Source organism: Petaurus breviceps, unplaced genomic scaffold (genome assembly GCF_028583685.1).
Source record: "Petaurus breviceps papuanus isolate PSGF00001 unplaced genomic scaffold, PetGlider_PUasm1.0 229, whole genome shotgun sequence".
NCBI classification, from domain to species: Eukaryota; Metazoa; Chordata; class Mammalia; order Diprotodontia; family Petauridae; genus Petaurus; species Petaurus breviceps.
Window position 1 is genome coordinate 1758823 of NW_027185903.1, and position 26532 is coordinate 1785354.

Sequence of the window (26532 nt, forward strand, 5' to 3'; positions counted from 1 at the left end):
ATAAATGTTGGTTGAATTGAATTTGCTGGATATTTTAAGTATAGTGGCAGGGCTTACTTTTAAAATGAATCTCGCTATAAAAAGGTATTATAAAATCAGTAATCATTTTGTATAAACATATAATGCTCCCTAATTCATTTATGTGTGCATATGTGTATATATTTGTGTAAATCTGGATTTTCAAACATGAGATTTCACCTAAAATGAGTCACAACTATGAAATAAATAAAACGAAAAGTCTATAACATTTTTTCAGGACCATGGACAGAAACAGAAAGTCTGTTCACTTGAGAAATAAAGCAAAAGTGTAGTAAGTTAAACCAACACTCAAGGGCAGATGGGAATACTGGAAAGGCTCTTTATGTATCACTGCCCTGAAAACTAGATCTGTATCATTTTAGGTATGGTCACCTAAACTTCTGTCTGTTCTTGATGATTTTTAGCTATCAGGTAAATTGTCTTATAGTGTAGGATCATGGAATATGAGGATAAAAACCGTATTATCAAATGTTGCTGATGCAGGTACTGACTTGGTGCTCAAGAATACCATTACTATTTCTCTTAGATTTAGATTTCTAAGTGCACTGGGCCAATAGGTTAAGAGACTGGGGAAAATGAGATGCTATTAGACTGTCACAAGTAATTCTAGAGTACCAGTGAGGAGAGGAAATTTGAGATGTTATTTAGTTAATTTATCTTCAAATAGAACTAAAAGGAAGTTTTGAAATAAGAAATTAAAATTATTTTAAAAATGAAAAAAATCTCCAAAGAAGGATATATCTTCCCATGGCAATCAATTCAAATGTTTAGTTAACCTCAGTGTTCATCTTTTTCATTATCACAGTTATCCTCTTTCCAATGTCCCATTCTGATACCTCACTGGACTATAGTGATAACCATGAGTTCATGAAAGTTGGATTCCTCTCTGGTTCAATCTTGCTCAATTCTTCAGTAGTAGCCTCTACTACCCAACATAGATCTTCAATTGCCCTTGGGTCTTTGTCTCCCTGCCTCCCCTTGCCCCCATGGAATATACTGTGATCTCAACCCCCAAAATGTCCAAGGTCTCATCTCTCCCTCAAAATCTGTCTTAAAACATTAATAGAAAAATGCCTTTTATCCCATTCATGCTAGGTGCTTTTTTAGTGCTTGTCATGGGAACCAGAATTGCCAGCTATGGCTCTACTGGTGAAGGAGTTGTCTATCTTTTAATGTAGGACCAATCTTGCTAAGCATGGTGAAGTTCATCATCATCAGAAAGCTGGACATCAAGTAAGAAGCTTTTGTTGTTGTTTTTGTTTTATAGTGTCCACCTATGAAGCATACAAGAGTTACCATCTTTATCAGTGAAGAGAGTGTCTACACTATCAAAATAATGACTCTTTCAAACTATAAAAGCATATCTATCTTTGATTTGTAGATGCTGTCATTTAAGCGTATTTCCCCATGTCTCATATTCGTGGAGAATATGGTGGAGAATATTCAATGACCATTCTGTAGGCACACTCCATTGACATGGTGACTACTTTCAGAATGTTGATGATGAGTTTGTTTCCCCTGCAGCTTTATTCTCCCCCTTTAAATCAGAGAATTTCTTTCCTCTCTCTTTCCTGACATGACAATGACACATCCTCCTAATAACCCAGGAAATTCACAGTGTCTATTTATCCCAGTAGACACAAGCCTCCTAACCACCTTGTTGTGTCTGGCAAATACAAGGGATTAATTGCATATTGCCATAATGGCTGAGCCATCACATTTAGCTGAGTGCACTAATAAAAGGATTATTATTTAACAGTTTGCCTTCCACAAACTGCCTTTTATCCTGCTTCCCTGGGTTGGTAGGAAAATTAGAAGGATAAACCCAAGCCCTTAAGCTTCACTCTGAAGTTATAAAACAACTTGTCAGTAATTTTCTTCCACACATTTGGCAATTTTTATTCCCCGAGTTAATGTAGAAATAGATTGAGACTAGGTATATGGTTTTCAGTATGAATGGTCAGTTGAGTTGAGCAATGCGGAGCCTGGAGGATAACTAGCGCGGATTTCTGGACATAATCAATGTTCTGTTCTCTAGCATGGTCAGGTAATGGGGCATCCTAGTTCACCCAATATTGTGGTTAATAGAAAGAGATCATATGTATCATATATGGATCACCTATAGTTGAAGGATTAGAAGATCATAAAATATATTAAATAGTAAGACTATTACACTGAACATAATTCTTTTTTTGGTGATCAAGAATTTTGCAAAGCCTCAGGGGTATTATGTGACTTAGAACTACAAGGGGCCTTAGAGACCATCTAGTGCAAGCTCTTTTGTTTTATAAATAAAAAACTGAGGTCATAGAGAAGGGAAGGTTGCCCAAGGTCACATGCGAAGTACATAGCAGGATGAGGATTGGAACTGGAAAAATACTTCCACTATATCATTCTGTCTTTCATCATACAGGAGAGATTATTGATAGAGAAATAATGGATTTCTCAGTAACAGAATTGACTGGTTTTATTTTCTATGCTTATAGGAAGAATAGTGTCCCTTCCCTTCAAATCTATCTTGAAGGAACAAAAATCTAACTTTTGGTCACAGGGTAGATGATACTCATGCTTCCTTCACATAAAACTAGTGCAGTGCCTAAGGTGAGACAGGGCTTTCTTCCTCTTTCTATTCTTTTTATTTTGTTCATATGTGTACGTATTGCATCCCTCAAGTAGAATGTAAGTTCCTTGAAGGCAGGAAATTATCATAGAACATAGATCGGGAGGTGTAAGGGATTTTAGGGGTCCACTAGTTAAACTCCCTCATTTCAGAGAAGGGCAAACTGAGGCTAAAAGGCTTTCCTAGTGTCATACAGATAGCAAGGGATAGAACTAGGATTTGAACCCAGGTCCTCTGAATCTGAATCCAGTTCTCTTTCTACTACCTCATATCTTCTCCATGACTTCTCTTGACTTTGTCTTTGTATTGCCAGTCAGTCAGTAAGCATTTATTAAGCACCATTATGTATCAGGTATTGTGCTAAGTATACCTTGTATAGTACCTTGGATGTAGTAAATTAATGGTGAATGTCTATTACACTGAAGAGGTAAAATGCACAATTCAAGTTTATCATGTTAGCTTTTCAGTTGCTTACATAAACACTCTCAATAGCCACAAACATGAGAAACAAAGTACGCACCAGATCTGAATTTATTATTTATACAAACAAGTTTGCCAACACAATATAGCATATACTTAAGAAAATATGAACATTTACAATTTAAATATCCTTCTCATTCTTAGACCTGGAATACCTAAAATTCAATTTAACTCAGTCACTTCAGACGTTCCCAACTGAGCCCCTCAACACTAAGTATGCAGTGATTTTTCTCAAGCACATATTACTGTAATAGACATTCAATCCTCCTGTAAACTTATTTTCCTTTATCATCTTCCCTTTCCTCCTCTCTCTTCCATTCCTTGCCCCTCCAAGACATTTTAGTTTCCAAGTGATTCAATGAAAATACAGTATGTGCTTGCTTAACTTTACCGTATACCCAACAGGAGGTCCAAATCATATAGCAAAAATTTAGCTCATTAGCAGTCTTTCCAAGGAGCCTCACAGACCAAAAGTTAAGCCACAGCTTTAATATCATGGACAGTGGCTCCAATGTGGCAGATTTCTTTAGTCAAGGCTTTGTTTACCGAACTGATCAGAACTAAAAGTCTTTAAAGTATTTATTATCCTTATTTATTTGTTTTTATCATTATTATTATTATTTTTTTTGCCTTTTGGAGGGCAATTGGGGTTAAGTAACTTGCCCAAGGTTACATGGCTGGTTTTGTGTGTGTGTGTGTGTGTGTGTGTGTGTGTGTCTTACGTGTCTGAGGCCGGAACTGAACTTGGGTCCTTCTGACTTTGGGGCTGGCGCTTTATTCAATGTGCCACCTAGCCACCCCTATTTTTATCATTATTAATAATAAGTTAAAGCCCTCAACTTCACTGAAGCAAAATTGTTCAAGAGACATAATAAGAGATACATAATGAAATTGTTCAAGAGACACATAAAGACATTCATGTGAATTCTAACCAGAAGAGAGTAAGAACTCAATGGAATGATTTAAAAAAAGATCTCTTTTAAATATTATTTATCAAAATATAAAATATAATCCAAAGGAAATTCTATGACACCACTAGTCAGTAGAATCTCTATTGTTAAGAAAAGTAATAAATTGAAGCAAATAGAGAACATTCTTTATGCTCAGCCTTAAAAAAGAACAACCTAACAAACCTCAACATTCAAGTTCATATGTGATTAGAACAGAACAATGAAATTCATATAAATATTATAGTCCATGATAAATACATTCACAAAAATGAATCACTTAATCTCTATAGATATTGCACTTAAACTCATTCACATAAAACTTAAATTAGCATTCCTTGTCACTAAGCATTTAAAAAATAAATAGACCTATTATGTGTTAATACACTTTGGTAAATATAAACCCACAAGAAAGCACTCATTTAAGGGGTTAATAGGGAACAAGTAGGGCCATGAAGATGGAAACGGTAATATATAGCCACTTCTTGGAATATGGGCTGCTTGGGGGAGTCATGACTAACTGTAATACAGTGGTTTTTTCCCCCATTCATTTATTGCAAATCCTGTTCAAATGAATACACACACACACACATACACACACTCAACTTCAGGACCCAAATGGAGTTAATACAGATCACTAAGGTGATTTGCTCTAGTGAGAACCTTACTAGATTCTCAAGCAAATGGACCATTATTGTAAAAGCATCACATTTTGAATTTTCTGAGTCATTTTGGAAGGATTCACATGAAATTCTTCTAAAACAGGATGATTTGCAGTCCTAAAACTTCAGTGAAAGTGTGGTGAGCTATTGAAAGAGAGATTTCTTGAATGAATTTCCTTTCTTGAAATGGAGAACTGGATGTGTATGAACTCAAATCATTTGGGTGTGTATGTGTATGCGTATGTGTAGACATATGAGTATGTGTATACATATGTGTATGCATATGTGTATGGCTATATACACATGTATATGTTTGCAGAATATCATATGGGAAGCCTGATTCATTGGCACTCTATATTTGTGCTTGTTGGGAGTATGGAAGGAAATAGGTTGTCATCATTATAACAGTCCAGCCGTAAATTAGAAGTAACCCTATTGGACAATGGGAATCTATTATGGAGATGCAGGCATGCTTCCCTGTTATGTTAACATATGTCTGGGAAACTATTTGGGAAAGCTGATTGTACATGTGAATTGTCAGGGAGAGTTGATTTTGTCCTTGTCTAAAACTTAGAGGACTCATAACTGAACCCAAAATATTTGGCCCATTTTTAACCTCACCTCAAAAAAAAAAAAAAAGCAAATCAAAGAACGTCTGTACAAGAAGAACTGTGGATTTTGTTTTCACTGCTAAATGGCTTCCATAAAGAGCAAGTTTGAAATTCTATGCTTAAAAGGTTTATTTGTTTTTTTAAAAAAACAATAACACAACAAGCGTTTTAGAGGAAAAACATTAGAGTACTGTGTCTATGTATAATTCCCCAAACTCATGAGGCTCTGGGAAATCCAGTGAAAACTAATGGCAATAATTTGCTGCTGTTGTTGTTTTGGGCTCAAGAAATCTTCTTTTTCTTTTACTTGCCAGAAGATCCTTCGTCTTGGGTAAGATGAAAAAAATCTCTACATAAGGTTAATTTGTGGGGATGCTTCTTGGTTGCCCAGGATATATGAACAGAAAGTATTTTGTTCCAGAGCTTTTTCCAAGAGAGCCTATCAGGAGTGAGAAGGACAGGTAAAGAGGCTTCTATTTTCCCAAAGTTTCATCTTTAGCACCAGCATCTGATGAATGGGGATGTGTAAAGCCCCAAACCCCTTTTTCGTTAAGTGCACAAAATGAAAACACCTTGAAAAAATGCAAAAACATTCAATCTTAGGAGCTAGGAATAGCATGATTGAATAAAGAATGTAGTATCAGTAAAGCACTACTGGGTCTTGGGTGTATTGGAAAACGATGAGTTATTCCTAGTGACCACTTAGAGTGCCGAGACTTGACCATATACTACTTTTTATGCTGTTGGTCCATACAGACCCAAGAGCAGAGTGCGCTTGCCCTCCGTAGAGGTATCGAACTGGCAGGGACTTTTGCTCTTAACTTGACTTGCCAAAAGAACAAAACAAAACAAAATTATGCTTCTCTTCCTTTTCTACCAGCCTAATACGCATTCATTCTACCAGTTTGATAGTCTTTCAGGCTATGGAGACATGAAATCTGATTACCGCTCTTGAGAAGAGAACTTTCAGCAAGTATAACGTGAAGATCTCAGAGCCCCATTAAATGGAGCAGAAGGGGGAATAGCAACCTGGTCATGGGGAAACTTTTATAGGCTTCCCATTTTTATCATATTGATAAACCAGCATTTTGATACAGTGGGAATTGGCTGGTGAAATCCAGGGACTACTTGTTATTGAGAAATTATGATTGGTATAGAACTGGACAGGCTGCTTTTGACACTTAAAGAAAGCTTTCAGTGTTCCAGCCGCCATGGTACGGAATCGCTTGCTGATAAAACAATAGAGGAAGAAGTTGATTGCTGTGTTCAACAGGGCCAGCATGTTGGCAATGTCTGATATAATATGAACCAGCCAGCTATTGTGGATGGGTGACACATAAAGGTGATATAGGATCATTATGATTCTGGGTGCCCAAAGTGTGGCAAAAATGGACGTGATGGTGAACAGGATAGCTGTGGTTTTTCCTGTGGAGTAGCCACGGAGTCGGAAATTGCTTTTTCGCCTAAGCTTGTATACAATGATAGAATTTAAGATGAAAAAAATGGAGCAGGGTACCAGGTACACGGTGAAGCAATGGACCCAGATGAGGACATGGTGCATAGAAGTGCTGATATAGTCTTCAATCCATATATTGGGCCACCAGTAATATGGGATGCTGGTCAGAAAGCAGGTAATGTAGACACTTATGATGACTTTCCGGGTGCGAGCTGGATAGGAGACAGTGTGGTATTTGAGTGGATGGCAGACTGCAATATACCTGTCAATAGTTAATGGGACAGTAATCCAAATGGAGGTGTGAATGGAAGAAAATTCCAGAACTTCTATGATTTTGTCTGGGACATGAGGCATCTGTTTGTTTAAGATAAAATCTTCCAGCAAAAAATCTACAAACACAATGAAGAAGAGGACCATGATGTCAGCAGCAGCAAGGGCTAAGAGATAGTTATAGGATGACTTCTGTCTACGTGCCACTAGTTGGGACAGGATGATCACAGTTAGGATGTTAGCTGCAGAGAAAAGAGAAATTAATTTTGTTTAGAAGCACACATGACTTTTTGGTTAACATCAGTTCCCAAGCCCACATCTCATGGGTTTATGCAGTGGCAGTCACAGCAAAGTGGAGACAAAGGCCCAAATTCTTTAAAAGGTAATATTTACTTTACCACTGTATAGACAATCATCATTTAAATTTGTCCTGGTAGGAGACATGGAGATTGACAGGATGAACCCTAGAGACTTTTCTCCTCCATGCTGCGAGCTCCTTAAGGGCAGGGAAAATCTTTTGCCTCTTTTTGTATTCCTATCACTTAGCAGAGTATCTGATACATAGTAGGGGCTTAATGCATGTTTATTGATTTATTGCTTTATTCCTGATTTGGAATTCTAGACAGGATTCTAAGAACATGATTTTCACTTTCACTTTCAAATTCTACATCCTTCTTTTGAATCAGTTTCTTTAGTCACAGGCTACCTTATTCAGAGGATCTATAGATTCTTTGGAAATAGCTCACTGAATAGCCCTGGGTAAATTTATCTTTTGGGGTCTCAATTTTCTCCTCTCTGAAATGGGAAAGTTGGACAAAATGATATCTTCTTTTGAAGATTTTTATTGATCTATTTTATTTTTATCCCTCCTACATTTCCAAATGTATTTCCCTTTTCTCCATCTCCCAAAGAGTTACCCCTTATAACAAAGAAAAGAAAAGGGAGTGGGGAAACAACAGTTCAGCACAACTAACCGAGGTATTGCCCAAGTTGGACCTTATAAGCCGAGTCTACCACTCATAGTCCTTTCCCTCTTCATCCCTCATTCTCCCATCGATAAGAAAGAGAAGTGTATTTTCATTTTTTTCTTCTGGGACCAAACTTGATAATTATAATTAATTTTTAAAGAACATTTCCATATACCTAGCATAATGCCAAATGGGGATTGTATATTAAAACATGAATCTCCATTTCATCTGACTTTCTTTAAAAAAAAAACCACTAAAATTCCATATTACTTTCAAATTATTCTGCTTGTCATGCTTCCTTCTGAACTTCCTTCTCCCCTGTGCATTCAAAAATATTTCAGTGCCCCACCTTTTGGGTATCACCATTGACACACAACCTCCTCTCCTTTAGAAATGTTTAAAAAAATCCTTGGAATGAATAAGACTAGTTAAACAAAAAAGAAGGCACATAGCAGCCATACCCAAAGATGTGTGTTTCTTTTTGAGCATTGCGTTCATCACCATTTCTCTCAGGAGATGGGTAACATGCTTCAATGTAGTTCTTCTGGAGACACGATTGGTTATTGCATTGAAGGGAGTTCGGATGTCTTTCGAAGTTATTTATTTTTATAATGTTATTGTCCTTGTTCTGGTTTTTCTCACTTTTCTCTGCATCAGTTCATATTAGGTAAAATTCTTTACAATTGTAATTTTTGTCATGTCTTATGGTGCTGTATTTTGTCCAACCATTTCTTAAATGATGGGCAGACCCTTAGATTCTAGTTCTTTATGCTCTTTTTTCTTGTTTAAATCCCTTTCAGTATCATGGAGTTTGTTTTGCTTTTGACTATTTCCTCCCCAGTATTATCTTCCCTTTTGCTCCCCCCCCATTTCCTGAACGTTTCCTTGTTGAATTTGAGTATTTATACACTAAACTGTTTTTTTTTTTGTTATATGTATGTGTTCAACTTTCTTTTGTCTGCTTCCAATAAGAGTGACGTTCGTTTCCTCCTATCCCTTCCTCAATTCTTGTATATGTTTTCTCATTCACTCCAATGATAAGAAATATCAAATTCCATTCACATGTTCTTCCTTTCTATATTAATGTATTCATTTTACCCTTATTTCTCAAGTTCTCTACAAATGTTAGCTAATATTACTACTACTAGTAGTCATCATTTATATAGGCTTTAAGGTTCATGAAGCACTTTGCAATATTTTCTCCTTTTATCTTTACAAAAACCCTATTTTACAAAGAAAGAAACTGAAGCTGATACAGATTCTGTAACTTGCCCAGGGTCACACAACTAGTAAATATGTGAGGCCAAATCTGGCCTCTTGTTTTCTTAACTCCAGTTTCCATATTCTGTGTGACTTACCTATGGGATAGTTAAAGAGCAAAATTTGTAGGTTGTACAGTTGTGACCTGGGGCTCATCCTACAGGCCAAAAAGATGAAGTAGATGGGTGCAGAGAGCTAGTAACTCTAGAGCAGACTGGTAAACACATTTAGATTACTCAGATTTTAAAAAATGCTTTAACTCAGGTAGCCCATAGAGGTTGTATATATATCCCCAAGTTTTGGATTCCTGTAAAAACCTCTCATTTACAGTGACTAGAAAGTTACCTCAGTTTCCCCATCTATAAAATGAGGTTTTGGTAAGGTAAAAAGGAGAAAATATTTGTGAAGTGTTATGCAATCCTTAAAGACTTGGGTATGTAAGACAAGGTCTTTTGACTTCAGTAAGGATAAATTTACCCTCTGAAGACCCAAGGGGCCACTTAGTGAAATCTCCATATAGAACAATCCTCTTAGCACGATATGAGAAGATACTTAGCCGTTTGTCTCCATGATGTAACCACACTAGTTCTGGCTCACCCTGAAGGGCTGTGTCACAATTGGTTTTGAGAGGCCCATTCTTCCCCTTCCCCCTTCTCAAAATGCTATGGAAAATTGTTTTGAAGTGGTGGAGAGTTAAGTGCCCAAATCACATTACAGGTTGACTGACTCTGGGCTCTTCCCTCATCTCTCTCTGATTCGCCTTGATCATTGCACTAAAAGCTTTATATCTTACTTGCATGCAGAATAAGATGACAATCAGATTACCAACAGCTTTCATTGGAGCTGATAGAAGTTTACCTACATGATTAGGGATAATTCAGGAGTCTCAGTTCACAGTGTGTGGGGGAACAGTGCTGCTGCAAAAACTAACTGCCTGAAAGGCTATGAAAATAAGTTGAGTAAAATAAATACTGATCTGGCATTACTGCAACGTTTAAATAAAAGCAACACTTCTTCACTAGGCCAGTATGAAAACAGATAAATCTTTTGGGGTCTGAGATTTGAGGTCATTTGGAATCAACCAAAACCCTAAAGTTTGAGTGGGGGTACATCTACCTCTTAAGTCAAATCTTCCCCAATGCTTGTAGCTAGGTGGTGTCATGGACAGAGAGTTGGGAGGTAGGAAGACATGAATTCAAATCTAGCCTCAGACACTTAATAGCTGTGTGACCATGGACAAATCACTTAACCTCTGTTTTCTCATCTGTAAAATGGGGATAATAATAACATTTACCTTGCAGGGTTGTTATAAGGATCAAATGAAATGAAATAATATTTGTAAAGTGTTAGCACAGTGCCTGGTACATAGCAGGTACTATATAAATGTTGGTTATTATCATTATCATATTCATAAAGCACTTTGCAAACTTTAATACACTTTATAAATGCCAGCTATTATTATTTTTAGCTAACTTGCCACCATGATGGACATGTTCTATCATTTAATTCTGAAGATACTTCAGTGACTATACTTTATTCAATAGAAATATCCTTAAAGAGTGTGTATAAGTTGATGTTCTTTTTGGGGGGAGAGGGTAAATAAAATTTTGTTTTATACAAAAATTTTACAATTTGAGGCAATCTGGGGGTAGTGCCTAGAGAGTTGGTCTCTCAAGTTAATCAAAAAGACCTAAGTTCAAGTCCTACTTCTGACACATAGTGGCTGTGTGACCCAGGGAAATTCACTTAACCTCTTAATGCTCTGGCATCTCCCTAAGACCTTAAGTTGGCAGTGAATATGCCAACCTATATTGGTTAGAGGGGGTTTTCTCACCTGAGAGTTGCCTGTACCAAGGAATTGTAGATCCAATCACTGTTTCTATTCTTATTTTACAATAGTTGGACAATTAAAAGATCCTATTGTGAAGAATACTTTTGTATATGAAATAACAATGCCCTTTAATTTGTTATTTTCTTAAGTTTTAATTTTCCTAAACTGAGATATGCTTAAAGTAAGGTATACCCATACTGAATTGTACTTGCTAATAGGTTGCATTCAAAAGGATTAACAAAAAAACAAACCATCTTTTCCATGTGCATGTGTTTAGTTTCATAAGAAAGTTTGGAGAACTTTCATTCTGTGAGTTAGACTGGTATAATGTATAGAATGTTCAACAGGAAGATTGACATCCAAATTCCCCCCTTCTTAGCTGTATGATCCTATAGCAAAGCATCTAATGTATTTGGTCTTTAGTTTCTTCATCTATAGAATGAGGGTGTTGGACTTCCAAGATCCCTTCTGGTTCTCAATCTATAATCCTGTGAGCAATTACATTGCTTTTAAGCTTTTGTATCCAAAATAGGCCTGCCAACCATCAACTTACAATCAAGGTGGACTGACAAAATATGTATAAAAAAAGAACAATGTGGAGTTAAGCAACAATGCAAGATCAATATGAGGCAATGGATTAAAGAAATGAAGTGTGTGTGTGTATGCCTGCCTGAGGATGGAGAGTTTTACCTGGTTTATTTGATGATAAAAAGGGGCACCAGTCCAAGGATGTGAAAAGATGTAAGTTGTATGTGAATGAGAGCATGTACAATGGTGGATTCTTAGGGCAATGTGAGTATGTGGTTTGGGGATGTTGGTTCTTTGATTTAGAGCTGGAAGGGATCTTCAGTCCAACTCCCTCTTTTTTTAGAGGGGAAACTGAGTCACAAAGAAGTTAAGTAACTTGCCCAAGGTTACACAGTGACAAGGCTGGGACTTGAACCCATACTTTCTGATCCCAAATAATAAATGCATTTCACTTACACAACAAGCATTTTTTAAATAACTATTACATTCATATCATTGTACCAGCCATTTTAGATGGGGGATTTGGGGAATGGAGTGGCAAAGATTCCAAAAGAGGTAAAATACATGGTCTGTGCATTGAACGTGGTTGCAGATGTCTTAATAATCAGTGATTCAGTAGGACCTGGTCTATTTCCCTGAGACAACTTCCCTTACCCTGGCTCTCCCCTGTGTGTGGAATGATCAATCTCCTTGCCTCTAAGTCTTGGCTTCTCTGGCTTCCTTCAAGACCTAACTCAAGTCCTACCTTTTCCAGGAGGTATTTTCCCATTTTTTCCATTCCCCTTTCTCTCGAAGCTGTTAGCATCTTCCCTTCTAATGTTGTCTTCCATCTACTCAGAACATACCTTGTATGTACCTAGGTATTTGCATGGTGTCTCCTCAGTTAGAATGTAATCTTCTTATATTGCCCACTTTGCTTTCCTTTATATCTCAAGCACTTAGCCTGGATCACAGGAAGTGCTTAATAAATGCTTATTGACTGATGGTTGACTTCCATAGCAGTTGACCCTCAATGTAGCTCATCATTATGCAGTGTTCAGTCCCCAGGGAGTATTTGAGGAAGCCCTCCTTTCCTGCCAAGTTGATCTAGCACCTGACATCCATGTTTTGAATTTGGCAAGGGCTAAGGGCAGCAACATTTTTGCACAACAGATGCTCTCAGTCTCTTCTCCAACTATGAAAGAAATATTGTGTCATAACTAGCAGAAACAAAACCATTTTTTCCCTTTCCCTTGGAGTGCCCCCCAAGGGGCTCTTTTTTTTCCTCCTCCCATTACTCATTGCTTCCATCCATCTTCCCCAAAATTTCCTTGGTTCCAGACTTCCCATTGGGATAAACCATGTTGGAGGCAAGATCTGACTGACTCAGCCTTTTGGGAAAGGTAGCAATGGTGTTAGCTGCTGACAAGGACTTGCTGGACTATTTTTGGACCTGGGGCATCTTTTGTGTCAGGAGGACCTGAGTTCAAATCCAATTTCAGACACTTAACTCTCACTAGCCATGTGACTTTGGGCAAGTCAACCCCAGTTGCCCCCTCCAGAAAGGAGAAAAAAGCATAGCTGCAAAGGACTAGAGGCAAGACAGAACCAGGCAGTCTAAGGTTGACGTGATCAAAATACCAGGGGGATCCCAAATAGACTCTTATGGAGTCAGGAATTGTGCTGAGTGATTTATTGCTGCCACAAACCTCTCAGGCTTTTTGAGGTCTTTTATTGAGTGGATGGTGGCGTGGAAAGAACACTGTAGATTAAAAGACCTAGTACAAGTCTTGGCTCTGCTACTTGCTATCTGTTGTTAAATATTTCTGGGCCTTAATTACTCCATCTGTAAAATGAGGGTATTGGAGTTGATGACATCGAAGGTCCCTTTCTCCTTCCAGCTCTAAATCCCTTAATGAGCCAGCATTTATTATTATTATTATTTGCTCTTTGGAGGGGGGAGGGCAGGGCAATCGGGGTTAAGTGACTTGCCCAAAGTCACATGGCTAGTAAGTGTTAAGTGTCTGAGGCTGGATTTAAACTCAGGTCCTCCTGATTCTAGGGTTGGTGTTCTATTCTCTGTGCCACCTAGCCACCCCCAAAGCCAGAATTTTTAAAGCACCTACTGAGTGCCAGACACTATATTTAGTGCTGAGGATACAAAGAAAGGTAAAAGATATTTCTTGTAGTCTCTGTTTGATTCCGACCCCTAGAACAGAGTTCTTTGGACTAAAGGGACCCTATACTCATCTGGATGTGGGAGAGTCATTTATATTAGTCCAAGAGCTTTTTTTGTAAACTTTGAAATACAATATAAATGTTTTCTACTATTTTGTACTATAGAAATGCTGCTATTAATTATTAATAGCAGCAAATGTTAATTATTAATATTGATAAATATTCATTATTAATAAAAGCAGCATTTATAAAGTGCATAATAGTAGCCAGAATTTATGAAGCACTTTAAGGTTTGTAAAGCACTTTGTAAATCTCTGTTTGCGTAGCACTTATATGCTATAAATGCTGGCAAATATGACAATGACTAATAATAGCCAGTATTTATATAGTGCTTTAAGGCTTGAAAAGCATATTATATATGTTAACCCATTTGATCTCCACAACAATCTTCAAGGTAAATGCTGTTATTATGCCCATTTTACAGATGAGGAAACTGAGTCTGAAGGAAGTTAAAGTAATTTGCTTGGATTCATATACCTAGTGCCTGAAGAAGGATTGTAATGTTAATGGGATATGAGATCTTCCCCACCCATTAAGGTTAGCTTGTTTAGGGGAGGCTTGCCTGTTGGAGTGAGGAGGGTTGTGATGCCTTCTGGTTCTAAGAAGTGTATATATACTCTGAGTTGGCATTTTACTTTTGGGGCTTACTTATGAGAGGGACCTTGTGATTCCCTGGTTGAGATTCAGAGTGGCCACATGTTCAGAGTTCCCCCACTTCTCAGATGTAAAGGCTCTCTTGATCCAGGGAGGGATGTAAAGTATATAGTTGATTCAGGCAGTCAGAACCCTGTCTGTTGGTCTTTGTTTCTCTACTTGTATTTTCTCTGAAGTTCAGAGTGCTGACTTTTCCCTTGAACTAGTGAATGTAATTAAAAAAGATTGTTTACCCCTTAAACAGTCAACTTTCCTAGTAAAGCAGATCTAACAATCTGTGCTAGTAGCCATTCTGGGTATGCCAGTGTGGTTGCCATTACAAGGATTCAAACTCACATCTTCTTGACTCCAAGCACAGCATTCTATATCACATAGCAGCCTCAAAATGAGGATAAAAGACCTTCTCATTTGGGAGTAAAACCCCAGTCTTCTATGTGACAGGCCAGGATACCCCTCCACTATATCAAAGAGGACTGTACTATCTTTTTCTTCACAAGTATTTCCCAAAAAGGATCTGGACAATCCTTAGTTATACCCTTGCCATTGGAGTAGCTTTAATATATTGATTTGGCCAATCCTGTCTGAATCACCCTGCCTTATAAATATAAGTTAGCAAGAAATTTCTGAAAAGGCCATACAATGGGGTGAAGTATGTTTCTCTAAATCAGGGATTGTTAACTTTTCTTGGGTTTTGGGCTCCTTTAGCAGGCTAGTAAAATATATCCATTCTCAGAATGACATTTTAAAAAAAATTCATAATTAAAGCAACAGAAATGCTAAATTTCAGTTCCAAATTAATGGAAACAAGTGATTTTTTTCCCATCCAAGTTCACAGATCCCTTGGAATGTATCCATGGGACCCCTTTCAAGGGCTATGATCTCCAAGTTAGAACCCCTGCCTTAAATCATTAACAAAGATGTTAGGAAAAAAAGGTTTGTGTCCTTGAAACTGAAAAGTGCTATTTTGAGGGGAAACTAACTAAATTAATGGCCAAGATACACACACAGACTTGTGATGCAGGCAGCAATGGAAAGAGTGGTGAGACTGGAGTTATAAGACCTGAGTTTAGATACCAGTTCAATTTCTTACTCTATAACCTTGGACAACTCACTTCCTTGATCTCATTTCTGAATGAATGAATGAAATATTTATTAAATTATCTATACAATTAAGAGATTGTAGTAGGTAACCTATGAAAGTCCTTCCACTCTGGGTCTTGGATCCTAAAACTTTCATTCCATACTTCCCACAAGGAACTAAGCTCCCCTTCTTATGTACATGTCTGAGCCCTATGGGCTGGACAGGACACAGAACTCCTATCTCTTACCATTTTCATGAACTGTCCTCTGTTATTTATACTTCAAAGATTGTAATTTCTTTGGGTTAGTGCTTCTTCCACCAACACATATTGCAACCTCCACAACTAAGTAGATGGTCTCTAAGAGTTGCTCAACCTGAACATTTTCATTACCCAGTGGCCAACCTGGTAATGAGGTTTATTATTTATATTCAAGATTAATCAAGTTTCTCCTTCAGAGGCTCCAGGCTTTGTACTGAAAACTGAACAATTCGACTTATGCAGAGATAAGAAATAATGTAAGGGAGGAACGAAAGAAAATGGGGGTGAGAGGAAACAGAGGTAGAACATTTAGCAACTATTTACTTAGGGGTATGCAGGTGTATATGATCACATGCATGCCCATATGTGTGTGCAGGAGAAAGGGAGACATAGAAAGAACTACAAGGGCACCTCAGCCTTTCCAAATCATTAGAGATCTTTGATTAAAGGGTGTGATCAGCTTTGGGAAATGAGACACATTGAAAGCATCGAAAGGTGACCTCCACCCGTAATCATGCTTCTGTATGAACCTGAAGGTAACGATATCATTCACATGGGCCATTGAACTGGGATGAAGGCCCTGCAGGGATGCATCATTGGGCATCATAGCTGGCAAAGACATAAAGGGTGTCTGAAAAAGTCCCTGCCTGGCCGAGAATCTGCCTGCTTCTTGAAATCAGAGCTTTAGGGTTCCCTGATGAGCATGCAGTGTGAGTCTTGTTTGGGTTATGGAGTTTCAACATTAGCAGCATCCTGTGGGCTGCATGTGTTGCTCTGATAGATGCCTAGGAGGATGAGATCCAGCCTCCATATGAGCAGGTGAGGAATCCACCAGACAAACCAACATGTGTAGCCAAAGCCCACTATAACTTAGCCTTTTATTACACAGGTTTGGTTATACTACCAATCAAATCATGATGTTGAAACATAACGACCCACATGAATGAAAGTCACTTAATCTCAGAATTTGAGATCAGAAGGGACTTCAATGGTCATCTAGTCCAACCTATATATGAAAGGAAACCTGACAAAAGTCTCCACTTGAAGACTCTAAAGACAGAGAAACTACCACCTCTTTCGGCAGACCATTCTACTTCTGGACAGCTCTAATTGTTAGGAAAGATTCTCTTGACATGAGACAAAATTTGCTTCCTTTCAACTTCTATCAATTGTTCCTGGTTCTGCCCTCTGTGGGCAAATGTAATATTTAGCCCTTTCTCCCCATTATGGCTTTTCAAATAATGGAAGACAGCTAATACATCCCCCTGGGTCTTCTTGTCTCTAGGTTACTGTAACTAATCTTTATATGACACAGATTCAAGGTCCTTTATCATTTTGGGCAAAACATCTTATCAAACTCTTTCTTAAACTATGGTGTCTAGAATTGAACATAATACTTTAAATGGGGTCACATGAAGACAGCATACAGAGGAACTATCACCTCCCTGATAGCAGGATTGGAATATCTTGGCAATTAAATTGTGGTATTCCTGCTCCCTCCCACCACCATTTATTTTCTTTCATTGAAAAAGGCTTATTGATGCCTTTTGTTATTACATTCCATTTTATCATAATGAGAAATATTTGTAAAGTACTTTGCAAATCTGAAAGCGCTACATAAGTGCTAGTTGTTTCTACTATTACTATTGTTATTATTACAGCAGCAATTCATTTCAGGATATCCCTTATTCCCTTTCCCACCTCACCCCCATGCATACCCAATGAACCTCCTCTTTGTGACAAAGAAAAACAGTTAAATAAAGCTGACTGACAGTGACCACATCTGAGAATATGTATATGTGACATTCCACAACCAGAGTCCCTCACCTGTCAAAAACAAGGAAGGAGGTCTCACCTCCATTTGCTGTTGTCAAGCATGGTCTTTACCTAAAGCATATTACATTCTACATTCTAGACAGCTTACATAAACTTTATGTCATAGGCTGAGATGTAATCATTAAATGGAAAACAAACTGGGCTAGAAGTATAGGACAAGGGCCTTATCCCCTAAACTGCCCTTGACTTCCTTTGATAACTTGGATGGATGCCTTAGTTTCTTAGGTTTTCTTAATTGCGGAGGTGAGAAGGGAGAACATTTCAAATATGATGGACCACTTGTACAAAGGCAAAGAGGTGGGAGATGGAATGACATATATGGGCAAAATCTAATGGGCCACTTTAATTGGAATGGAGATCGCAACATAGCAGCATTTACATGGCACCCAACAGTAGCCAGCATTTATATAACCCTTTAAGGTTTCTTGTTGTTGTTAACCATTTTAGTCGTGTCTGACTCTTCGTGACCCCATATGGGGTTTTCTTAGCAAAGATACTGAAGTGCTTTGCCATTTCCTTCTCCAGCTCATCTTATAAATGAGGAAACTGAGGCAAACAGGTTAAGTGACTTGCCCAGGGTTACACAACCAGCAAGTGTCTGTGATCATATTTAAACTCAGGTTTTCCTGGCACTGTAGCACCTAGCTGCCCCTTTGTAGACCAAAGTTCTTTGGTAAAGGCCCATCTGTAAGGTTTTAAGCAAACTCTCTCTCCTCCACCTACCTCTTAGGGAGGCACCAAAGATAAATAAGAAGGTATGAATGAACTCTCATAGGTCCCTCAGAGCAAAGGGGTTTTTGTAAGTTAAGGAGAGTGCATTTTTTAGCCCCATGACGAGTTTCTGTTGAACCACAGATGGTCTTGGTTTGGTGTGTTGAACTGAAATTTCTATATATCAAAACTTCTATTTTTTAATATTCTAACCCATTTTAATCAGTGCTTTAGTAATGCATCCCATCCTACTGACAAGCTAAATTGCTAGGTATTTATATTTGACATTTCCCTAAGTTTGTAATAATTGCCTCTCTTGTGAAATGAACTCTTCAAACACCGAACATTTCATTTCCTTTGTACAGATGTTTTCTTTTTCCCACCACCCCTTGCCCCAAGGTAAATAAAGAAGAGTTAGAAAATGCATCAGGATCTTAAGATGAGGAAACCTGGAGGGGATAGAAATGATGTATGTAAATAAGACTTTTGAAAAAAAAAGTGGAGTCATATTTTCCACCTCTTATTACTTGACATTTTCTGCAACTTTCAACTTCCAAAATACCATATCAGCTTATGGCTTTTTTTTTTTCCTTTGGAAGGAAAAGACTGTGGATATTGGTTATGGTTGTATTTGTGTTTGTCTGTGTACATGATATACTGTGCACATAGTGTGTAAGTAGGATGAATTGTTCAGGTAATGAAACAAGATAATAATAATACTTTGTTCTTGTTCCTCAGTTGTTTTCAGTGGTGTCTGATTCTTTGTGACCCCCACTTGGGGTTTTCTTGGCAGAGATATGGAGTGATTTGCATTTCCTTTTCAAGATCATTTTATAGATGAGGAAACTGAGGCAAACAGGGTAAGTGACTTGCCCAAGGTCACAAAGCTAATAATTATCTGAGTCCAGGTCTGAATTCCAGATCTGGCACCCTATCCACTGCACTACCTAGATGCCCTAATAATAATACTAGTTAACATTTATATAGTGTTTACTGAGTGCCAGGCATTGTGCTAAGCACTTTATAATTATCATCTAATCTGACCCTTACAACAACCCCAAGAGGCAGGTACTATTATTAACTCCATTTTACACATGAGAATACTGAGACTAACAGAGGTTAAGTGACTTACTCAGGGTCACACAGCTAGTAAGTGTCTGTGGCCAGATTTGAACTCATATTTTCTGATTCTGAGCCCAATGCTCTATCTAATGTTCCACCTAGTTATCTCTAAATTAGGTATATAAAATACTCTGCAAAAGTACTACAAGATTATGATAGTAGTGAAAGCAATAATAGTAACTATAATCATAATCTCTACAATTCCATTTCTTTAATTTACATTTTTAGTGAGCTTAGTTCTGTATGATCTCACCTCTCAGCTGGACAATAGAACAGTCAGGAGCCTCCTAACAGATTTCCCTGCTCCCAGTATCTCTGTTCCATTCTCCATCAATTCATAAATTGAGAGTCCTAAAACATAGATTTAACTGTTACTCTCCTACACAAAAAATCTTCAGTTACTCCCTTGAGGATAACACACAAAATCATTGAAATGTCATGCTGTCTGGATTCCATCATCCTTTCTAGTTATATCGTTTTATTTTGTCTTCTTCTTCTTCTTCTTCTTCTTCTTCTTCTTCTTCTTCTTCTTCTTCTTCTTCTTCTTCTTCTTCTTCTTCTTCTTCTTCTTCTTCTTCTTCTTCTTCTCCTCCTCCTCCTCCTCCTCCTCCTCCTCCTCCTCCTCCTCCTCCTCCTTCTTCTTCTTCTTCTTCTTCTTCTTCTTCTTCTTCTTCTTCTTCTTCTTCTTCTTCTTCTTCTTCTTCTTCTTCTTCTTCTTCTTCTTCTTCTTCTTCTTCCTCCTCTTCTTCTCTCCATTCCAATGAAAGTGGCTTATTAGCTTTTCCCCACTATCCCCCAACTCTCTGCCTTTGCACATGTCATCCCCATGTTTGGAATGTACTCTCCACCTCTAACTTGTAGACGTGGGCTTCTTTCAAAGTATAGCTCTTGTGTCATCTCTTACTGATTTGTTTCCCCCCTGCCAATTAATGCTTCCTTCCTCTTGAAATTATGTTGTAGTCCTTTGTATTTACCTGTGTACTTATGTATTCTCCCCCTCCACACTATGTATTTTTAAGAGGAAGAACTGTTGTATTTTTTCTTTGAATTTCCTGTGTATCACATTCAGTAGATACTTTAATAAATGTTAGGTTGAATTGAATTTAATCAGTTAAAGCAAGAAAATTTATCTGTTTAAGACCACAGCATGGAAACCAAAGTAGCAACTTTCATAGGAGCTAGATTAAATTCGGGTGCCAAAAAGTAAATTCTTTTCCCAAAAATTGTCATCAAGACAATTTAAGCTATCCATTCTGTTGCCAGGGTCTGTCAATTTTACCTGTTGATTGTTTCCAATTTATCTTGTATATAGCTTGTTTGTATACAGTTACTTACATGTTGTTTCCACCATTATACTGTGAGTTCCTTGAGGGAATGGACTGTTTTTTACCTTTTTTATATCCCTTGGAGGTAGCTGGTGGTTCAGCAGATAGAGCCCTGAGTTTGGACTCAAGAAGACCAGAGTTAAAATATAGCCTCATGTTCTTTCTAACTTTGTGATCCTAGGCAAGTCACTTAACCACTGTTTGCCTCAGTTTCCTCAATTATAAAATAGGAATAATAGAAGCACCTACCTCAAAGCGTTGTTGTAAGGATCAAATGGGTTATTTATAAAAAAAGTTTTTAGCAATGTGGCTGGCACATATTAGGAAATTTATAAATACTTATTCCCTTTCCCTTCTGTAGTGCTTAGCACAGTGCCTGGCTCTGTGGATAGAACACTGAGCCTGGAGTCAGGAGGAGTTGAGTTTGAATTCAGCCTCAGACACTTACTAGCTGTGTGATCTTGAGTAAGTCACTTCACCTTTGATTGCCTGATAAAATGGATTTGCTGGAGAAGAAAATAGCAAACCATTCAAGTAGCTTTGCAAAGGAAAAACCAAAGGGGTCACAAACAGTCAGATATGACTGAAATGGCTGAACAACAAAAGACAAAATGGGTTAAAATTATGGCAAGGAATATTTAGGATATACATGGAGATGGACTTCCTGATAACCACAGTGATTATTGGAAGAAGAACATGAAAGGAAACAGGAAACTATTATATCCCAAATCCTGAAGGTCTAAGTATAGGAAAAAACATGTGTACCTTGGGTGGTTTAGGTAGAGCCCTACCTAGAGAGAGGGTGATCAATTGTATAGCCTTCACAAGTCCATCCCATATCACCTCATCCTAAGAAATAACTATGAGGAATTCAGAGAATCATGCTAAGACATTCAAGTGATGTAGAGTGAAGAACAAAGAAAACAATATATACATTGACTACAACAATGTCAATGAAAAGAACAATAACAAAGATGAAATGGAACATTGTGTAATTTTAGTGATCAAATTTAGCCTGGGAGAAGACTTGAGAACCTCTCCTCTTTGTAGAGGTGGGGAACTATGGATGTGGACTATTACATACACTGTCAGACTTTGTCACCGTCACTTGATTTTGCTGAACTGCTTTCGGGATGACTTGATGAATAAGGGAATATTTGGAAATGAAGATGATGTAAAAACAATGGATATAATTTAAAAAGAAGATTTAAAAAAGAAGATGAGAGAGAAATAAATGACCACTTTTATTTTAGGATTTAAATATTCTATGACTGAAATGAGAATTGTTTTGTTTTGGGGAATCTCTTAGTTCAGACTCCTTCACTCACATGATCTCTATTTCCATTCTCCCTTAGTCACTCGACCACCTGAAGCTGCTTCATCTTCAGACTCTCAAAATCCCTCTGGTGCTAAGCTATAGGTTCTTAATCCTTTTCCCTTGTCTCAATTCATCAGTCCTATTCTGTTTGGCTTTACTTCTTTTCATTAACAGTCTTGACCTTTCAGGCCATTTCAGCAGTGCACTTATGATCTCCTCTCAAACTCCTTGGCTTTTTGTCCTCATTCTCAGCCTTGGGTTACAACTACTCTATAACTTCTCTGTTCCAAACCCTAATTTTCTGAGACTTTACTAGAGGAATGCCTTAGACAGTTCTTATACTAAAAACTCACGCTAGCTAATTTTGACTGAGCTATCACCACTGCATGCCAGCTGTTCCAAATCTCAACCAGTGACTATCATATTGAGAAAATTCAGGAGTCCATGAAACAAAAAGGGATTGAGAATCCCTACTGTAGGTCCTCACCCACTTCTACTTCCTTCCCACTGGTTTCCAAGGATGAGGCAGTCCTCTTTCATGCCAAGGCCAATCTCTTCTCTAGTGCCCTTACTCCATCCTCTTCCATTTCTTTTGGGATTTTTTCTATCTACTACTTTCTCTAATTTTTAACCTTTCCCTATATATTGGACTTTTCTTCCCTTCTCTCTAAAGTCATATTTAAGTCTCCCATATGCTAAAAACCATTTCCTCAGTCCTTCTACTCTCTCCAAGTTAACACCTTCTATCTCTTCACACCTTCATTGTAAAAGATCAATCAGTATTAATTATCCCCAGTGCCCCAGCAGCTCTCACCCTTGTCATGAGCAGTGTCAGATTTCATCACATAAACCCTGCATCTTACAGGGATTTGCTTCTAGGTAGACTGATGCCATAATTCTTGCCAGGTGGCTGCATATTTTTGCAATCTATGTCTGGTGTCACTGAGACACCTAGGGCTGGGATTTCACAACATGTTCTTCTGAGTCTACATATCTGAGGCAGTGTTTTTGCAGCCATAGGAATGGGGCATAGGGGTTGAAAGAGCCAGCATGCTATTATAGTAGATAGCATGTTGGCCAGAAATTTAGAAGAAACTGGTCAAAACACTGTCTTAGATACTCACTAGCTACATTGTCATGGGCAAGTTATTTAACTTCTTAGGACCCTGGTTTCCCCATCTACAAAATGGGAATAATAATGCTTAACATTTATGCAGCTCTGACTACATGGGGTTGTTATAAAGATTAAACGAGATAACATATGAAAAGATCATGACAAACTTCAACCCTTTAAATATCATTTGTGATTACTAGCAATTTTCTCTCACTGCTTCCTTGGAAATGGGCCTAGGAAAGGCAAGGAAGAAGGGTGATGAGCTCAGGCACGAGAGGAATCACCTTGTGCCCCTCACCTGGGTCAGGGATAGTACCTTGAAGTCCTTTCCATTTCCTCTGGCAGAGCACTCTACCTATGTTCTTCTGCAGAAAAGTTACACTCACCCTTTAGGGTTGTGAGAGAGATGGGAGGCATTCATTCACCAAGTGCAGCTGTCTGACCACCTTCTCCCAACATCAGCTGCTGCCCATATGTCTATAAGAGATAACTGTGTGCTTCCTGGTGTCCTGCCTCTCCATCCCAGGGCAGGGGTTTATGAATATTGTGTCTTCTTGTAAGATTGCCTTATTTCAATGGATCTTTTAGGGTACTTGGTCCCAAGGACTCCATAGAGAATTAGGGGCTGGGATTGGAGTCCTGGAGTACAGTCACTCAACGTATAGTTCTGAAACTGAGAGAGAACTTTATAGGTGAAATGGAATAAGCCTACTATGTGCCAGACATTACTAAGTACTTTACAATTATTATCTCCTTTGGTCCTCACCACAATCCTGTATGGTAGGTGCTATTATTATCTCCATTTTACAGATAAGGAAACTAAGGCATACAGAAGTTAGGTGATTTACCCAAGATCACACAGAGAGTAAATGGCTGAGGCTGAATTTGAACTCAGCTCTTCCAAACTCCAGGCCCAGTGCTCTAGCTGCCTCAGTCATGGAAAAGGACTAAGGACAATTCTATTGATTTTTGTATCTCTCCCAGTACCCAGCAGAGTCACAGAATGTTAAAACTGGAAGGGACTTTGGGAATCAGTTCTTACAAACTTTTTACATTTTTAATGAGGAAACCAAGTCCTGGAGAGGCAGGGAAGTGACTTGTCCAAGGTGACTTTGTAAGAAGTCTAACTGGACCTTGAAAGCAGGTAAGTCCTGGGGTCGTAGAATTTAGAGCCAGAAGGACTGTGTTTAAATCCTGGCTCTAATGCGTATTGTCTGCCTGTCTGTGGCAAGTCATTTTTCCTTTCCGGGTTACACTTTCATCATGTATAAAATGAGCAAACTGGATACATTCCTTTTGACTCCAAATTCAATACTTCAATAAATAATACTTTTTTCCACAGCAAGTATAATAAATGTGTTGAATTAATTTGAATCTAGTCCTTCCTTGGCCTCTGGGATTAACTTCACCTAATATATCCAGGTGGATGAGTACCTCCAGGGAGGAAGGTCCAGTGCCTATTATACATCACTGCCAGAAAGTCCTTCCTGACAGTGAACCTAAATCCTGCCAGCTGGAGCTTAATACACTTTTCTTTTGTTCTATGTATAATGGAGACAAAGCTCATGTTGTTTGCTATATAACTTCTGAAGGACATTTTAAAAACTCACCCCTAGAAAGATAAGGATAAGGCCATAAATTCAGAGTGGGAGATGATCCTAGGGGTTCCTAACCTGAAGTCCATGAACTTAAAAAAGTGTTTTGAAAATTTTAGTATTTTGATTTCCTCTTTGGGCTCCACCCCTGGCTTTCTCTACCATGCCCCAGCATCCTTCTCCCCCCAGGAAGTTCCTTCTACCCCTGACTTTGTCACACAGGAAATGCACTCTGCCCTTCTGATTGGTTGGTTACATAATAAATGCTTGTTAACTTGTTGACTAACTGTATTTCAGTATAATGGGCTTCCATTATAATCCTATGTGTTTTATTTTATGCTTATAGACACATTAAACTGAGAACGGGTTCCTATGCTTTACCAGACTGCCAAGGGGGTCCATGACACAATGAAATGTGAGAGATCTTCATCAAGGTCAACCTCTCATTTTAAAGAAGCAGGTGAGGAATGTTAAATGACCTGCCCTAAGTCATGAAGCAAATGGGATTCAAACCCAGGTCCTTTGACCCCACTCCCAGCAGGCTTTCCACTGTATTCCTCATTGTTTCAGCCTTTCCTGGGTCTAAATTCACAACTATTTAAATTCTTTTTGTGGTTCCCTGCAATTGTCCCCTCTCTTAGTTTTCCTTGCTTTTCTGTTGTTCTCATGCCCATAGTTGAATAGTTCCTGGCATCATATGGACAGCAGGCAGTGAGTGCCTATATCATCTCCTTCTGTGTCCTATAGAGTGCCACATTGAACCCATTTGGTCCATGATACTGGTTGACTGGTTTATCTTTCTTCCTCTCGTCCTTTCCTTCCTAGAGCTGAACATTATGGTGGCTTCCAGGGCCTGGTTGGTACCTTCTGAGACCCAAGAAATCTTCCCCTTCGCAAAGAGTTGTAACCAAGGTGGCCAACAGCCAGTGGGAGTCTGACTCAGGGTTTCAGGAAAAGTGAGTCAGCACTAGGCCCTCAGTGTTGGAGCCAGCCAAGCCAATCAATTGACCTTCTCTTTACAGAGACTCAGACCTGCTGGCTGCCAGTTCCCTTCTTCAGGCTGCCCGCCAATGGCAGATTCCTTGGTGTCTCAGGCCTCTCAGTAACCATAGCAACTGGTAGACCCAGGCAGTGAAAGTACTAATAGGATTGGTCAGTAGATATATAACATCATCATCATTACCAAGAAATAATCTCTCTGGGTCTATACAAAGTGATCAAGGGAAGTAAGGAATCCATGCCACTTTCTCTGGAGTTTACATTATAAACCAAACAATATGGTTTTAAAACACAAAGACCTTGTCAATTATAGGGATAGGGACTAGACCTGAGATTTAATTGGTATAGGGAATTCCTAGATGATTAAATTCTGTCTATGTGGATGGATACCTTTTCTACAACTTATAACCTTAGAGACTTGCCTACAGCATTGAAAGGTTAGGTGATTTACCCAGGGTCACATAGCCACTATGTGCCTGAAGTGGGACTTGAATACAGATCTTTCTGGCTTGAGGTCATGGCAGGAAAGGAGTCACACTTGTTGGTTATGTAGAATCACTGTGGCCTAGGACCAAGGAGTATGGGATGTAGAAGAAGTTGAGCATTGGTGAACAACCACAAGACTCAGA

At 38.4% G+C, this 26532-nt stretch overlaps 1 protein-coding gene across 1 annotated transcript in view; it reads right to left on the reverse strand.

Moving 5' to 3' along the window:
- Positions 1 to 6392: 6392 nt before the first annotated feature.
- Positions 6393 to 26532, reverse strand: part of GPR139 (G protein-coupled receptor 139) — a 53563-nt gene continuing 33423 nt past the window's right edge. Inside the window, exon 2 of the mRNA XM_069095971.1 lies at positions 6393 to 7327. Coding sequence (XP_068952072.1) covers positions 6393 to 7327 — 935 coding nt within the window. The remainder of the gene's footprint in view (positions 7328 to 26532) is intronic.